Genomic DNA, 19,128 nt, shown 5'->3' with positions numbered 1-19,128 from the left:
AGTAAGTCTTACATACATTTATCAACAAACGTAACGATACACAAGTTTGATCTCATAAAATATAATAAATAGGAAAAACTGTAAGATTATCCCATTAGAAAAGTCGGCAGATGTGAATTAAGTATTGGAATATCTGCAAAGGCATTCAGGGCAAAATTTTAAGATCTAATAATCGATTTTTGAAATAATAAAAATAGCTAAAAAAAATCCATATTTGCCTAAATCAACGGTTTAGACCAATTAGGCAATGATTAATTATATCTTGTCTTGGTGTATCCATTTTCATTATATCATAGGGAAAAACATTACCTTGTATCGTTTCTTTTGTTGACTAGTATTTATAAATATTTTTATGTCAAGTTATAAAGAAAATGACTATAAAAATATAAAAAAAAACGAAAATTGGAACACTTAGTATACAAAAGTTTACGGACAGCATAGTTATATTACTACAAAATATAAGCGGATAGGTCTGAAAGCATATATATAAAAATATCCTTTCCCTGTAATTTCAATTTATTTTCATCTTTTCGAAAGCGTATTTAAGTCGTATCCTTTCGGTCGAAGAGTAATTTCATACTATCAGAGGTTCAGAGGTCACGGGGTCATTATTTGTGTCGATAAACACAACAGAAAATTTTAGCTGTGAAAAGGTAAGTTCAATGCAATTCAAAGTTTCATTTAAAGTAGACATTAGATAACATAAGGTTTACTGGGCCTTCAAATCGACGGAATAACATAACATAAAAACACACATACTATGCCTTGTCAGATTATTAGAGCAATGAAAACAAATGCAAAAAGATTAAAATTACAAGGTACATGTATACTGTTTTCTGGACTAATCATGACATGAATCTATCTATGGGCCCAACTATTTTTACCTGCACGACATAAAATATTAATTGAACATTTACTCTTCCAAGGTCTTCACAATGAATACACAATCATCATTTTTGCCAAACAAGATGTCACGTATAAACATGAATAGTTGAACGTAGTTTAACCTACATTGAATTGACCCTATAGGTATATATGTACCAGTACACACTCACATAGTAACTAGATGGTATTTATTACTGAAATTTTAGCAAACAGTAATCCCAAACCTCTTCTATTCTCTGCAGATTAAAATAGCTTTACCGTTGGTCAAATAATTCATTCATTTTTGAATATTCATATATTCTAAAAATTTGACAAAATCTATCAAATTGCAGTTCTAATCAATTGTTCAGCACTTCTGATTATGTAAAATGTTTATGAAATGATTTGACAAAATATCATTTAATCCTTCAAGTAGACACACACGAACCTGTGTTTCTATTACAGAAGGTTTAATGAACTTTTATACGTCTTATGAGTAAAAGGGTTGTTATAGGCAAAAAAGAGGACAAATCTAACTATTGGATAGAAAGTAGAAAATGTAGTTTTTTAAGTACAGTTACTATAAGATCTTATCAAATATGGACAATTTCTGATTTTAATTCAATAACATATTGCACTGGTGATGACATGCATCTCAATGATTGTTTTAATATAAAAAAAGGTGCAAACAAATATTAGCTGCACAGATTGTGATCAGCTAAGAGTAAAAATACTATACTTGCGATATGCATTAAGAAGATAGATTCTATGAGATTGATTACCAGCAAAGTCATGCATATAACACCGGTCATTAGCAAAGCCTCCTACATTTCTTTCCTTTGCCATAAAACCTTAAATGGTTTTATGCTACAGGAAAGAAATGTAGGATGATTTGCTTGTAAATACGAGATACACTTGAGAGACGAGGGTCCTGTTTAAATTTGATGAAATAAGTAACAATCCGATAAATTTTTCTACAAGTAGGAGTGTTAATCTTGTCTATTCATGTGGTCACTTGTTGGAGTATTTGTGGAAATTTATTAGTCCTAGGCTTAAAAATGCTTACATTTTAGATTTGTGAACAGACCAGGATGCCATATATATTAAAATGGACATCTTAGAATCTTATAAAGTACAAACTTGCACGAATATCTGAATAAGTACACAACATACTGATATGCTTATCTTCTTTTTGAAACTAAAAATGTACAAATCATGAACACCTTCATAATGAAGTATGTAGGAGAACTTATTCCAATAAAATACATAATAAATATTTAAAAACAATTGGAAATTGTTCCCTGATACCCTGTGTCACTCCTAAAATTGCTGCTGTCAATGTAAAAGTATAGTGTTGACTGTAAAAAATTAGTAAATTTTTCGGTAAAATACAAATTTAAACGAAACATTTACAAAGTTTCATTCCATTCTTTGAAGGGTCGATAAAGATACTGAAAAATACCCTTAAACTGAATCTAATTGTAAAAAAAGAAGCCGAGGGAAACGCATTAAATATAAGAGGAGAACAACGACATAACACTAAAATGTAACACACACAGAAACGGACCGAGCATCAGACAAAATCCCACGAGAATAACAAATATAACATGAAAACCAAATACAAAGTGACGCTCAAATTAATAATATAAAAAGCGGCCTCACACCCATACGAAATTGACAGAAATTCCAAAAGACTTTGCTACATACAGCTAAGGAAATATACACCTTGGGTAATATATATGCGCACCTTCATGTTAGGCTACAACCAGAGAAGACGTACCTTAAATACGGTGTTTCTACCTCTTATCTGGTTCCATCATCAGGCGAATCCCCTCTCCTCGACTGTTTCAGCGCTGTCCATGACAATCTCCTGTGGGTGCGCCGACTGAGTTGATCAGGCTCAGACAGGAACCAGCTAGTTGTTCAAATGCTCTTCTCTCTTCCTCCTAACCAAACTAGAATCTTCCTCTGCCTGTCTCCAAAATTTCCCTACCATGCTTTTTCTTACTGGTCCAGTTAGTTGTAGTGACCCCAAGGCTCGCCAAAACGTTTAAGAAACAAAGCCTTCACAGCCTCCTCCACTCGAAAATACTATGTCCCCTAATTCTTCTCTTGAATATTGGTTACCAATTCCTGGTACTTTGCAAGCTTTTTTTCGCGGGCTTCTTCCGGTCTTGTTCCCCATGGAACTGTTAGCTCTATATGAATGACCTGTCTGCTGATTCTGGACCACAGCACAATATCTCGTCGGAGGGTTGTTGTAAAATCTCTCTTGGGAATGTGATCTTTCACACAACGTCGGCTTGCATCTCCCAGTCATTTGCTGTTGCTAGAATATCACTGGCTTTGCTCTGTGTTTCTGGATGACTCGCCACCTCCTTTGATGAGTTGGATAAACTTTGGCCCCTTCTCTATTTTGTTTTTTTCCTCATCTGTGTGTCCAAGACTGCTGCTGTCTTTCGAAGGACGTGGTCATGGCGCCATGTATATCTACAATCCATCAGAGCTGTCCTGCAAGACGACAAACATGTTAAAGGTTTGCTAACCTAACGCACAACTTACAACTAAGATCTTCAATCAGTGTCCACTTTGTAAGGTTTTTGTCTGCCGTCCATTCTATACATCTCATGCCAACTTATCTTTCTAGGTCTTGCCATTTCCCATTCCATATATTGCCCTTGTTGTTTCATACTGACGGCTCTTACCTGTCGATCTCCTTCTTCCTTACGAAGAACTTCTTGCTGAACAAGATCCTTCTATGTCTTGCATTTGCTGACTGCTTCATTGGTTGCTGAATGTTGCCAACACCAAGTCGCTATGATGTTACCACTCTCACTATGTCTATGTGTTTTAATCGACTCTCTGCGTCTTCAAACAGCGCTCTTGGCTGCCTATTTCTTTCATGTCATGACATCAACATTTGCCTCTTTCACCTTGTCATCTTTTCTTTACTGCTATCATAACTTGTCTGGTTTTGGTGACTTTAAACTCCCCTGTAATAGAAGACAGTAGTAGTTGAAGTTTTGAACTGGTGCTGTACAAACCAATGCTGCTAAAACTCTTTGGAACCCCAAGCCATTCGAGTAAGCATCTGTTGAATATTCTCTCTTAATTTTATATCTCTACCACAACAATGTCCAATCCACAAAACATCTGATGAACCATTTATGAGGACTTGTGTCCTCAACGTGCGATGATACATTATGTTAAGTTTAAATAAGAACTACTTTTTGATTGGTTAACGGACCACGACAACTTTCTTATGAAATTGAGAAAGGAAATTTGGAATGTGTCAAAGTGACAACGACCCGACCATAGAGCAGACAACAGCCGAAGGCCACCAAAGGGTCTTCAATGTAACGAGAAACTCCCGTACCCGGAGGCGGTCTTCAGCTGGCCCCTTAAAATATGTATACTAGTACAGTGATAATTGACTTCATACTAAACTCCGAATTATACACAAGAAACTAAAATTAAAAATCATACAAGAATAACAAAGGCCAGAGGCTCCTGACTTGGGATAGGCGCAAAATTGCGGCGGGGTTAAACATGTTTATGAAATCTCAACCCTTCCCCTATACCTCTAGCAAATGTAAACAAGTAAACGCATAACAATACGCACATTAAAATTCAGTTCAAGAGAAGTCCGAGTCCGATGTCAGAAGATGTAAGATCAGAATACAATTTTATAATGTTAAAATTATTAGAGAGCTGTTCACATCGTCTCTCAGCGACTTTACAATCCATTCAAATATACTGTGACTGAGAGCTATCAAACAGTGTTTCTATAAATTATATAGACAGTAGTACCACTGTTGCAATCATCAACATCAAAATAGAACTAATTCATTTTACATGTGATCGTAAATTATAAATGTTTTGCCTTCACATAAACATGCTCTCAATTTATTGTTAATGTATCGTTGATTACAAAACGTTGTGTCTTTTCTAATTTGTCTGAAATGTAATTTTTTAAATAATTATGTTTTATAACCTGATAAATCATTTAATAGGGTTATAACATGCCATCAGCCCAAATAAATTCGAAATTAATCAAATTATGTTTTCCTAATATATGCTTAGATGCTTTGCATTTTTTCCTCTTTCATTTTACTGCATCCGTCTTCTCACGACGTGATGTATGAACTGTGGGGTATATATGAATACAATACGCATCTTATGAAATATTAATCAAACAATTCCCGACCGTGCCATATTCTCTCAGTAATATTTGATGCACGTAAAAGCCTTGCAATCAAATTTAAGGTATCCATAAGCTGATAAGAGAGGGGTTTTTCAAAATTTTACTTTTACCTAACATGCTTTTGCTTTTGCCTTAAATAATATTTTATCGTATTTTTAAAAAGAATTGTTAAAATACTTTCATTTTATCTCGTAATTTCATTTATGCATTGTGGAAATATAGATGTAATACTCACCATCTGCCTATTGGGTTTTGAAGGTGGCAGGGTTTACCGGGAAAACCAGAGTCTATCGTATCTGTCACTAAAATGACGAGGGTGATGAGAACCATTACCTTCTGAATTGTAGAAATTTAAATTGAAAGAAAGAACTTTTTACCACAGCATTAGTACTGTTGGTCAAATACCATCATCAAGACATTTGTTGAGAAAAAACTTAAGTTGAAAGTGGCAGTCAAAATAGATACATTGACACAACTTAAGTTTCTTTTAACCTACGTTGGAAGTATTAACTATTTTTATGAAATACTTATAGTTATTGATTGAGTTTTTTTTCTATACATTGAATTATAATAATAAAAAAAATATTCAACATAATAATGAATTTATGATTCAGATTTGTGTTTTGCTATAGGTTTTCCTTCAGGTTGACGTATGGATTAGAACAACAAATATGTGATGTTTAGAAGGCAAGTTAAGAATCTACTGTTCGACTTTCCCAAGCTTTATGACAATATATTTATCCGCTGTTTCATGGAAATTAAAGTCTATCCAGAAGAACCGCTAGTAGATGACAGAATCAGTATAACAATATATGGACTATCACCACAACAGAAAGTTACAGTCAAAACATCAGTTACTGAAGTCAAATCAACGTTTTCATCTTCAGCGTGTTTCATCTCAGATGCTAGTGGACATGTCTTCATTGATAAACACCCATCGATGCTGGGAACCTATACAGGTGATGAAAAACAACCTCTTGAGAATGATACATGTTCATCATATATCTTTATGCCCAGAATTGATATGATGTCACACATTGTTGAATTGATCCATTCAGTTTGATTAATCAACTTTAATTAATTTCTAAAATCCGTAGAAAGTATTGGTAAGCTTAGCAGGAAAAGTGTAAACGATATAGTCTTGTGTACACATTTCATGTCGATCAAATAAAACAATATTCCAACTCGAAGCTAATTTCGATTCTATTTTGAAAGTAGCCTATTCTAATCTCCATTCCTCCATTTAAACTATTTGAATGATTAGTCTGTTCTCTTCAAAGATTCCTCATTTAGTGAATAAACTCATCATAGATACCAGGACTAAAATTTTACACTAACGCCCAAACTCATTGTTGTGACACAAACGTCCTATTCATAGGAATTGGATATATCTAGTACTGTTGATGGTAAAAGTAAAGTTTTTACTTTTCTTTTGGTCTTCATCTGCATTGTTTTATACAAATTATGGCGAAGATGTGCCAAATAAGGTCTTATGATGAATTTAAAGAAACTATTAGTTTCAATGTAATCACTATACACCATCTTTGAACAGTATGTACTTTGTTACAGCCATAGACAAATAAAGACGAAACAAGGCATTGCTATCTTTATTTTTATTTAGCCACCTTTGCCGAATGGTCTAGCGCGCTGGGCAAAGTACTATGGGAAGAACAAAAAACGAAAACGCAAATAGCAGATCTAAATTTCAAACAAAATGTATATAAATTATGGATTAGCCATTCATAACTTAGGCTATATGTTATCCGATAAAGCTAGCTGGGACTATTAAAATAGTCACAGGATGAAGGTACCCATTATGAATAATACTACAAATTAACTGTTGGTTTCCACTATTTTGTTACATATAGTTTGACCATGTTTACCATGGCATGTCACGTGTACTTATGTGATAATGGTAAAACCTTCAAAGAATTGGAATTATAAAAAAAATCTAATTAAGAAATTATCGTACATTTCATAGGCGTTGATGGTATGGGCATATTCTGGAGTATGACAGCAGATCCTGGCCAGCAGAAAGGTTTGAGGTACCTTAAACGTGACGTAACAACACCACAAGTTGTCAATTTATCTGTTTTCGAAGGTCACTATTCCTGGAGTGACTGTCACAATATAAGCCAAGAACCTTTAGTCTCATCGAAAGTTGAAAGATGGTTTTTGCACAAGTCAGTTAAAAGAGAAGTTATTAGAGATGGAATATTCAGGGGAACTTTATTTACTCCTTCAGGTATTTTACTGATTTTTATTCTTTACAATGCATCTTTATACACATATTTCATATATATCTATTCTTAGGATAAATTTGATTACTCTTCAAATAGATACACATTTGAATAAAACTCGTATTGTTCAGTTCAATCCGAATATTAAGATATCTTTGATTTTTTAAATTTTGATTGATATTTTTACTGTTTACTGCTTAAAACAGTTATAAGATAACAACTTAAAGTTGAAATGTTTAGTTTATAAAACGATTTACTCGGTATGGTTGTACAAATGAAGGACACCTTTACTGTTGTACCCCAATTTTTGACTCAGGAATATGGCAATGTTTTCTATTCGTTGGATGTGTTTTTGCCATTTTATAAAGGACTTTTCGTTTAGAATTTCCTTGGGTATTGGGTATTTATGTTATTTTACGTTTTTCAGTCTTTAATCTTATAAGGTCATACCGTTTACAAATACAAGTTTATTATTATCTTCAGGGCCCGGTCCATTCCCTGGAGTAATTGACATGTTTGGAACAGCAGGTGGACTGATAGAGTTTCGTGCAGCCATATTAGCATCCAGGGGATTTGTTGTGTTTGCCTTGCCTTACTTTCAGTATGAAGATTTGCCTGAAAGTTTGACTGATATTAATTTTGATTACCTCAAGGTATGTACTGAAGAAAAAATAGCTATCAAATAATTCGGGAACACCATAATTATCCACCATCGAAGTATGGCTTTCATCATACTTTTGATAATTTTATATTCAAATTTTCTTTAATATTGAAAGAATTAAGTTATAAAATTCAAATGTTATTCAAACTGATAGAATGCTGCTGCTGCTAATTCTGATGATAATGATGATACTGATTAACTAAGTATTTTTTTCATTATTTTACCATATGTTCAAATAATGGTTATAATACTATAGGAAATGTATTTTTTTCTACAGGAGTCAATTGATTGGTTTAGTAAGCATTCAAACGTTATCAACAATGGTGTAGGAATTCTTGGTGTATCAAAGGGTGCTGAAATAGCATTGATGCTGGCTATGAAATGTCCCCAAGTGAGTTTACCAGACAATTGAATCTGGGAAATATCTGCCTTTCAGATACATACATTCTGAGATTTTTTAAACACAATTATTCGATAGAGAACTGAATAAAAACAAACATCGTGCGGTAGCCTCAACTTTCCTTAACTCCTGTTTTTATAACTCAAATGTGTCAAGAATGCTATACTTACATAAATATAACTTTATTTATTGTGACATCAACCTATAAAAGTAACTTCTTTTAGTGTATATCAACATACAAATACGACTTTTTTCTTTGAGAAATAAGACTTCTTGTTTTGGTATTCATAATTACTACAGCTCTTTTTCTCTCTATCAGAAAAAAGGGATTAGACATCGACCCAACGAAAACATCTAGGGGTGAACAATATCCAGGTGTCAAAACAAATTATATATCAAGCTTTTCTCAAATCTAAAAAAAAGTGGTGAATTGATCTACTGGATTTATCGCAGTGCTACCAAAATTGTTGAAACTATGAAAAACATAAGAAAGTACAAAAGACTAAGTTCCTAAATCATTGTAGCAGCCACATGTATTTGTGTCAGGATTTGACTATGATTTAGATCACTGTCCTACCCTTTTTAAATTCGGATCAATTGGACTTAAAAATGGTACATTCAAAAACTATAAACAGTATCAAAGAATGCCTGCATTTTCTAAAAGCATAATCTAAGTATTGAGTCTGCTGTTATGATATCATCCATATCCTACACTTTAGCAACGGTGACTATACTATATAACTTCCTAATCTTTTATTATTTCAAACAAGACTATAGAAAATCAAATACAAAACAAAACTATTTCTATTTATCTTTTTTGTAGACAACATTTTCCCCATTTCCATTCTCAGTTTTATCAAAACGTAAAACCGACGATGCACATTTTAATTTCTGATTTGCATTATACACAGACTTTTTATAATCTCTCACTAGTTGATTGGCTAAGCCGTAACAATCAGATATTAAATTAAGTATATCATTTATTTATTTACTTATTTGTAGGTGAAATCTGTTGTAAACATTAACGGAACTCCATTTTGTTCATATTGTCCACTGGGTCCATTTACAAACTTTGTTGAGTAAGTACAATATGTATGCAGTCAACTGACCTTGATTTAGTCTGGAAAAAAACCATGGTTTATCTAAATGTTAAGTGGCATTGAACTAGCTTTCAACAACTGCAAGTTCTAATTTATCGTCATTCTGTGTTTTTTCTTTCCTTTTCTGTTCTTTTAATTGATGTAATAAGCGCCTTACAACAGACTTTGAAAATTTGTTTTTCTGGCGTGCTGTTGCACAAGATTTTTGAAGAGTTGGTTGCTCACAGACATGTTAACACCTTGCAGGAGACTTAAGTTCAGTTGTTGTCGATGGCACAGGGAGTCGGTTAGCAGATTAAAATGATTTTGTTAATCAATGTTTTTCAAATCTTTGCCCTATTTCCTGTCTATTTTTATTACCCGATTGGCGTTTTTAACGTAGACATCAACTGTTCGTTGTTTTCTAGCAATGTTCAGTTTACTATTCATATCCATTTACTGAAAAAATACTAGGATTAAGTAGATTTTTAGAAATCCATTGTTTTATATTGGCAGCTAGTATTCTTACACATTTAATTCATTCCTTATATAATGAGCTTTAAATTTTCATTATCTATGCACCTTAGATGCACTATAATTTACAACGAATACCTTGTTTTATAAGGTCCTGGTAATTATCTTATTGTCTAATTAATTGTAAAGTTATACTATTTTTTCTTTAAAGGTCAGATTTTTCAAAATTTCAATATACAGATGAAGGGGTTCACATTTGGGATGCTATGAATACGCATTTCAAACCTGAACATGTTTTAAAGGTGAGCTGTACATTCATTTGTGGTACTGTATATCTTATTGACTGGCTTTGGATGCTCCAAGATACATTTTAAAATTTACAGTTAGTACAGTTAGTTTAAAACATTTGAAAAGTAAAATCAAAAAAATATTTACCTCCGAAGAAAATTCAAAAGGAAAGTCCCTTATCAAATGACAAAATCCAAAGCTCAAACGAATGGAAAACAACTTTCATATTCGAATTCAAATGATTTCAATACATAAATTGAGTACTTACATAAACAATTATTCAGATTTTTAAATATGTGAAGTCATATTTTTCCATTAGATCATTTATGTGAGATTTTTTTTTTGGTTAAGACATGGGAATCAGATGTTCAGATTTTATATATTATCGGAGAGGATGACAAGTCGGTAGATCCAGACCATGCTAATGTGGTGTACAATTGCTATCCAGATAACCAAAAACATAAACTGACTATACAAAGATATCCTAACGCAGGACATCTAATTGAACCAGCATATTTACCAGTCTGTAGAGCTTCCTTTCACAAAATTTTTGGTGAGAGCATTTATACAATAGTATTAAAATACATTTATGAAAGTAAATTATATATCCATCTTATCTTAAAACTTGCACTAGTCGAAGTACAGTACTGTGGTTTAAACAGCATGGGGGTTGAATAAAAAGGATACTGCTTTCATGAAAAAAATGTTTAATGTCATCTTTTATTTAAGAAAATAAAGAAACAATTTTAATATAATAAATGATATTGTAAACACCAGTTTATTGTTATAGATCGTATGTTGACCTCTGGGTCATTTTTTTTTGTTCGTTCAAATTCTGTGCTGTTGATATATAACCCACAAATCCTTTTATTTATATCAGTTTGTGTGATTATTAAGTATCTCATTGATGGAATTGTATACCTTACATCTTCTTTTATTCATATTAAGGAAAAATTATAAGAAATTTTAAAAGATTCTTTTGGCTGGGTATTTTTTGTATTTCATAACGTTTATTAGTTTTGCGTACTTTTATCATTAAAAGAGGGACGAAAGATACCAAAGGGACAGTCAAACTCATAAATCTAAAACAAACTGACAACGCCATGGCTAAAAATAGAAAAGACAAACTGACAAACAATAATACACATGCCACAACATAGAAAACCAAAGAATAAACAACACGAACCCCACCAAAAACTAGGGGTGATCTCAGGTTAAATGAAGGCTGAACAGCTCTGGTATTTCTTAAAACGTTTTATTTTTATTCATATAAAAGTTGGCTTTATATATTTTTTTTCAGGTTTTGTGTTTGTATGGGGAGGGATAAAAGAAGACCATGCTAGGGCACAAGAAGATTCCTGGAAATCTATCTTGAAATTCTTCAAAAGGACATTGTTACCCAACAATAAGGGAAAAAGTTTTCCAAGTCATTTGTGACACACATACAAACATATCTGATATGTATATTCATATAGAAATAAATACATTTATCAATCAGTACAGTCATGAATCAGATTTAATAAACAATTATTTTCATACAATTGCATGAATTAATATAGTACTAGTAATGATTTATGATGTTTTGATTTTTGAACTAATCAAATGTGTCTTTAAGATTAAATAAGAACTACAAGACTGAGGGTACTGTATGATTTGTTTGCGGATGACTAGATACCTGTCATTTAAGCTGCAGATTCAAGTTTTTCTCACAATAATTCTCCTGATAATTGTTGCAATCATACTCAGTATGACTCTTAACTTTAAGGGCACCTATAAGAAATGCGATTATTTGTAAGTCGAGTGTATATGTGTATGCTATCATTCGAAGAACCTTATGCACATCTTATAATGCGTGCACCCCCTTTTTCGTATATCTAGACCTAGTCCAAATAATTATGACGTCTGGCAAGGCTATTTTAATTTTTTTCTGGGACGCTAGGAAGGCGTCCCAGAAAAAAAAAACAGCCTTGCCAGACGTCATAATTATTTGGACTAATCTAGACCATGTGTCGTAAAGTTAATACAAAAACCTGCACAATGCAGCTACCTACTGTATATACATGTCCTTGTGTCGTCCAAATTAAAACTTTTGATCGAACAATCAATGTTATATAAGTAGATATTACATGAACCTTTAAGAAATAGACAAAATACTTACAAACAATTAAACAGCTCAAATGTTCTATTACATTAATTAATCATATATACTCATAGTTTACATGAAATTATTTTAAAGTTAAGCAGACACTTAATCCAAACTAGAATATTGTATCAATGAAAAATATCAAATGTCACAAACCTATGAAGTATATGGTCCAACCCTAGAATTATCATTAGTTGTAACTGCCTGTATGAACTGTACTGTTCACTTAAAGGTTCAGCTTCCATTTTACATTTGAACTGGAGAGATGCATTGACGGATCATGTGGCAGATCACTAAAACATCGACTGGAAATGTTTTCGTCAATGGCATGGATTATTTTTGTTATGAGATTTGCACTGTTGGTCAATGATATTCATGCTATCACGAGTGTTACAACGGCTTGTTATCCAGTCACTTTTACAATGGGTATGATCGTATCACCCTCTCTTATCCTTCTCAACTAGAGACAAAACAGAACATATACCAAGGTGACTCTCATCTGAACCCAATATCAACTTTTCTCTGTTGATTTCTGGATATGCAAGTCTAGAGCATGTTGACAGCTTTTCTACTCAATGCGTCTATATTATCATCTGTTCTAGGGATTGGAAACGCATCTTTGATTGTCTTATTGTTCAATTTCCTGTAATCATCACACATACAGGCGCCACAAAAGATTGATCTTTTGAACTTATACTAAGCTTGACGATCAGGAGCTAATGGATAATTTAATACTTTTCTTATCCTTCAAATCCTTAAATTTTATTATCAATCACTTGACGTTTTCTTTCACGGTTTTGAATGTCTTTTCCTGTCTTTCCTGTTGAATTTTAGAAATCCCCTTTCTACTTTAATTTTTTTTTCTAATTTCTCACTTTCACTTTTGGTAAGAGTTTTTATCCCATTTTTTTACATGAATCTTTAACCTCCTCCAAAGGATTTGTGTAGTGACTCTATACAAATCCTTGCTCCTGCTGAACGTGACAAACAGTTCTTTTTCTTCTTGAATTAATATCGGTATACCAAGGTCCAGGATCCTCCAATAAATTATTTACTTTCCTAGTGTGCTTTGCTTTCCAAATTATGTCATGTCGAAGGAATGTTTATGGTTCCATTGCTATATCACAACTAGATCACACATTGACACGTTTTTGTTTAAGCGTTAAACATACTCCATTTATATCTAGGTACCTCAAGTTCGGTCGATATTTTGAAATACATTTTTCGCCTAATATATTTATTTTCACACCTTCAACATATTAGAATTGGAAATGCAGCCGAAAATTCATCAAAACAATGGTTCAAAACAAAACTTTTCTTAAATGTTCAGCGTACTTCAAACATCAGTTTCAAATTGTTATCTTCTAGACTCAGCATAGACCTACAATCCGGTCCTTTCTATTGTAGCTCCCTTCTGTGATAAATGTTCCCCTGGATCAAGTTTCAACTTTCCAAGTTATAGCAGACCCTGGTTATATACTTACAAAATATAAGCTTTCATTTCAGAACCAGGATCTATTAAAAAATAGACGATTTTAATTTTGAAATGTTTGCTCATGTTCTTTTATAGAATATATGCCATTTTGTTTTTCTTTATTGAAACAGTCACTTGTTTTTATGTTATTAAGATTATAACACAATGTTGACTGTTGTGCCCCAGGTTTTTTTTTTAACATTTTACCTATCATGTCTGTTTGTTTTTCTCACGCATTGTTGTCAATATAATAGAATTATATGCGACTGTCATACAAGTGAGAGGTTTAGCTAGCTATAATACCAGGTTTAATTCACCATTTCTCTTATAAGGAAATGCTTATATAATATACCGGTATATATATGTTACAGGCATTTTCTAAATTTAGGCATTTTGTAAAATGACTGAATTTTTAGGCATTTTCTAAAATGCCTAAAGTTGACAGGCATTTTGTAAAATGCCTAAAAAAACGTAGTCATTTTGTAAAATGCCTGAAATTTTTAATGAAAATTACACAAAATGCCTGGTCTGTTTCAGCGAATTGTGTACATATGCAATACATTAATTAGATTATAGAAATATATTGTAAACCTACAAAAAAGTATTGATATTCTTAATAAATCTAGCCTGCAGGTTAAGTTTTTATGTTTTACTAGTTTTATTGTCTATAACTAGAAACTATCTGAAACTCAGGAAACAGAATTAGATGTTCATGTGTGTGCCGTGTGTGAAAATCTATGTTTTTCGAATATCCAGTGTTCTACTTGTGCACAGTACATACATGAGCTGTGTTCAAAAGGAAACATAATTGATACTATATCTTGTCACCTGTGTTCAAACGAAGAGGTCATCAGAAATGAGAGAAAGCATACGTCAGCCTCAATAACAAAACAAGCTGTCAGGATGAAAAATCTATCGGAAAGAGTTTTAACAGAGGTGGATGTTGAAGAAAATGTATTAGTTGCAATTCCCCATGTGAATCGAGGGAAAGGAGACCTGCGTAACCTTATGGCTGTTGCATAGCTGCCAACTTTTGAAAATGCCCATGGTGGTTTTGCGTGCAAGATGGCTGTCATAGTCCCCCCCCCAAAAAAAACTTCAAGAGGGCCTTCAAATACATTTAAATAGTGTTTTGTGGCTTCTTCATGCTTTTATAAGCCTAGAGTCATTGTAAATTAACTGTTTTGTTTAAAATTGTGGACAACATTGCTCTTTCAACATTTCAATTTGGAAGCCTCCATGGGGGAAATCCCCCGCAAATAGTGACAGTTGGCAGGTATGCTGTTGTTACTGGAAAGGAAGAGCATGGTTATAAACTTGGAATTAAAGATTGAATACTACTTTGACTTTACACCAGGAATCAGTCTAAACTATGTGACAGTAATTTTATTGCTATTCATTGTGTAAATTATGATAATGAAATATCCTTTAGAAAAGCTGTCAGTAACGTTTCTTTGTGTGATGGTCAGAGTTACACAAAATGTGGCTGTAGTGCTAGTGGTAAGACTTAATGTAACACTAAACGTTGTATTTGCAAAAAGTCAGGTCAAATGTGTTACAGTCGCTGTCATCCAAACATTACATGTAGCAACAAATGATTGTCAGTGTTTATGTAAATGATTTAATTAAAATTATAAAACTTTTACTGTTTAAATTTCATGCAATATTTAAAGATAGAATAAAATTATTTATTTGATATTTCTAGTCGTTAAATTTTGAGTACATTCCATTCAGTTTTAGTCTTTTAGGCATTTTGTAAAATGCCTTACAATTTTTTCAGGCATTTTATAAAATGTCTGAAAAAAATAGTCAATTTGTAAAATGCCTAAATCATCCAGGCATTTTAGAAAATGCCTAAAAATTTCAGTCATTTTACAAAATGCCTAAATTTAGAAAATACCTGTAACATATATATTTATTAAAGCTGGGTATAAGTAAACTGTGAAATGATTTGCATAAGTTATAAAATATATGAAATATAACTCATGCTACTGAGATATCGTGACACCAAATCACCTAGCAATATGCCCAATGCGCTAGACTACTCGACCACCGTAGGCTCTCAGTGGAGGATCAAGGGGGGTCGGGGGTTTAACCCCCCTTTTGGACGATCAATGCGTATGAATGGGTACATGTAATTGGAATCCCCTTTGTCCTGGGTTGGGAGCCATCTTTTAAAATGGCTGGATCCGCCCCTGGTCTCTACAGTAAAACGCTTCCGGTGGCCGGATGTTACCTTTTATCGTCAATTTTTTTTATCTAACGTCGTAACGCAGTACATAATATATTAGGCATAGAAATGGAATTTTGACAGATCAGCTGAATTATCTATTAACAGATCTAACATTATTGGGCTGTTATTTAGTCGATTTATATACTAAGTATATGTATTGTGTTTTCAGCCTCGTATCACCATCACTAATGCGATGGAAAAAATATGTCGTAGAGTTGTCACTGGTTCAGACGTACTTCTAATATTATTATTTCTGTGACAATGTGTAAGATCCTCTACGATAGATGATCTGTAAAAGTTCCATCTTTACGCCTTACAGATAGATAGATATTTTTATTTTAAAGTACAACTTGGTACATATACATGAAATATATTACAACTTTTAACATATGCAGTGGATAAAGACATAATTATATGTATACCATCCAGTCTTTAGAGGCTTATGATGCACTGTCATTTATGTGCGAAAAAAAGAAATGAATAAATTCAAAAATCGTATTAATCCTGATCATATCTGAGGATTAACTCTCATTCAATATATCAGTTCATGTTATGTTTAATATTAAATGAGAAAATTCAGATGAAAGTATCTTAATGATTACTGGTTTGATATTGTGAGGGTGGTACTTTGAAAAGTAGGAAGATAATAGTTGTCTCTCTTTGTACGTATCCACATTATATTATAATCAAAGAGCTGAATAGCTCTGAGGGGAAAGACGGCCCTTGTTTCTATTTAATTATGTTTTTGGAAAGGGGGGTATCTTTTGATAGTTTTCATATGAAGAATAAAAAAGAGAACAGCTAGAACATGTAGAAAGGTTGACAATATTGAAATCAATTGTTGTTTATGTAATTTCATTTCCTTAGTTTAGGATTCAATTTGGACCAATGGAAGAGATCTGCATCTTCTAAATCTAAACATTTGATTAAAGTTGATAGCTAATTATCTAAAACTCAACTTAATTCTGTCATTTCACAACAACTACAATATTTTTTGAAATCTTGATTGTGTACCACTGAACTGCAGGCTAGGGCCATTTTCCATTTTTTGTGACAGTACTCTTGGAATTTTAAGTTTTTTCTTTTGAAAGTGTAGACTGAAAAATCTATTCATGAAGGAAGATTTTCAAAATTTTAACAGAAAAAAGTGGTCTCATTAATTAGCAACAATTAAATTTTAGCGACAAGCAGCGACAAGAAGAATATTTTTTTCTTGTTGCTAAATTGTCTTCTTGACGCTTCTTGTCGCTTTTTGACGCTTCTTGTCTCTAATTTGTGAGACCCGAAAAAAGTAATAAAATCGTTTCCTTCCCCTGTCTCATGTAACCCCACGATCTTTGTTTATTTTGAAAGTTGTTGACCTACAAATTAAAGTATTGCATGTTGATGTTTAAATCATCTACAGTAAACAATATTATGTTAAGATTTAACAAATATAAATTTGTAATTATAAAAAAACACATTTGTAATTAGTGCACGATCTCTAAGAATGATTTAAATAACCAGTGAACTGGTGAAGGATATCCCTGCCTCTTCCAAGAATGACGTCACTATAAAATACAATGTAGGTTGGATATATTTAGAATATCTCGTCATACTAATTTTTCCGGATTGTAAAATAAATGTATATAGTGTAAAGGAGAGTTCAAGATACGATAATTTCGTGAGAAACAGAAGGGAAATGTGTAAAAAAGTGTTTAAAGTCAAACTATTCATTTCTGGGTCTCCTTCTCTTCAATCTAAGTAAGATTTGTTGGGGGGTTTTCCACACTATAACATGTATAAAAACAAAATGAATGATGTGAGGGAGTGCACTCTGGTCAACCCCATAGGGGATTGACGGCTTGAAGCCGTCTTTCCCCCCAAAAAATATATATTTTTTTTTAACAGATTAAATAGAATTGATCACCTAGAATTGACTAACTTCTAACAGTTGATCTATATAATATTCATTTATCTCAATTACTAAGATCGCAAAATAGTATGTAAACACTATGGCTGATTTAAAAAAAAAGTATAATTGAAAATGTAAATGCATATATACAAGTTAAAATATGATACTATTTATCAATAAATATATAACACGCATGTGTAACAATGAATAGACATGATCCTACTTAGAACAATGCAGCTATCATAAAATTATAGTAAATGACTAGAGTGTCACTGTGTATAAATGTGTAGTTTGTCATTTCATCTTGGTGTTAATTTGGGTTATCTCCCTTTATCACAATTGAAAATTTAACATCTGCATCTTATTTGGATGTATTATGTTTTCTTTTTTTCTTTTTTATAGTTAGCTTTGTTAGCTTTGTCATAAAGTGTTTCTATTGTGTTAAAGTGAATATGTATTATTGTGTATATCATTTTCTCATGTGTGACTATTCCAGTGATCATGTATACAGTATACGTGTATATTCAAAAAAGTATTTTGTTTTCAGTTAGTTTGAAGTATAGTAATAATTAAAGCTTGTTTCAACAGTAAAATGATTCACATTACATATATTATATACAAAATGTTACATGTATGCACTGTTAATGTTGGTGTGTAACCTCTCTTACGTTTATATTTATATCATGTAGACAGAACTAATATCCTTCATCAGTAAGATGAAAAATGAATTTAACCTTGACATGTGCTAATCAAACTGAAATAATAATAATCTCTATCGTTATACAAAATTAATTATCAATAATCCATAGGCTGGCATTTGTTTTCAAGATTGATGTTTGGGAGGAGGGATAAATTCCTTTTAAGACTATGAGAGTCCAGTATGGAAGCCTGAGTTACAGGAAACAAGTGATGTTGGGAAAATGAGTGACTCATTCTAAAAGAGGGACGAAAGATACCAAAGGGACAGTCAAATTTGTATGCTCCACCTACGATAGTAGAGGGGCATTATGTTTTCTGGTCTGTGGCTCCGTTCGTTCGTTCGTTCGTTCGTCCGTCTGTGCGTCCGTTCAGGTTAAAGTTTTTGGTCAAGGTAGTTTTTGATGAAGCTGAAGTCCAATCAATTTGATACTTGGTACACTTGTTGCTTATGATATGATCTTTCTAATATTAAAGC

The 19,128-nt window shown here is 32.6% G+C and overlaps 1 protein-coding gene across 1 annotated transcript; it reads left to right on the top strand.

Moving 5' to 3' along the window:
- The first annotated feature begins 588 nt into the window (after positions 1-588).
- On the top strand, positions 589-11,712 carry LOC134711949 (acyl-coenzyme A amino acid N-acyltransferase 1-like). The gene is made up of 9 exons (XM_063572973.1): positions 589-653; positions 5,701-6,027; positions 7,050-7,313; positions 7,792-7,961; positions 8,247-8,360; positions 9,372-9,448; positions 10,134-10,224; positions 10,562-10,763; positions 11,511-11,712. Exons 2-9 carry the CDS (start codon positions 5,745-5,747, stop codon positions 11,645-11,647), a joined length of 1,338 nt encoding a protein of 445 aa, XP_063429043.1. The 5' UTR covers positions 589-653; positions 5,701-5,744; the 3' UTR covers positions 11,648-11,712.
- Positions 11,713-19,128: the final 7,416 nt, after the last annotated feature.

This window comes from Mytilus trossulus, chromosome 3, assembly GCF_036588685.1.
Source record: "Mytilus trossulus isolate FHL-02 chromosome 3, PNRI_Mtr1.1.1.hap1, whole genome shotgun sequence".
In the NCBI taxonomy this organism is placed as follows: Eukaryota; Metazoa; Mollusca; class Bivalvia; order Mytilida; family Mytilidae; genus Mytilus; species Mytilus trossulus.
Note: the sequence above shows the minus strand (reverse complement) of the source record. Positions and strands in the feature narration are given on the sequence as shown.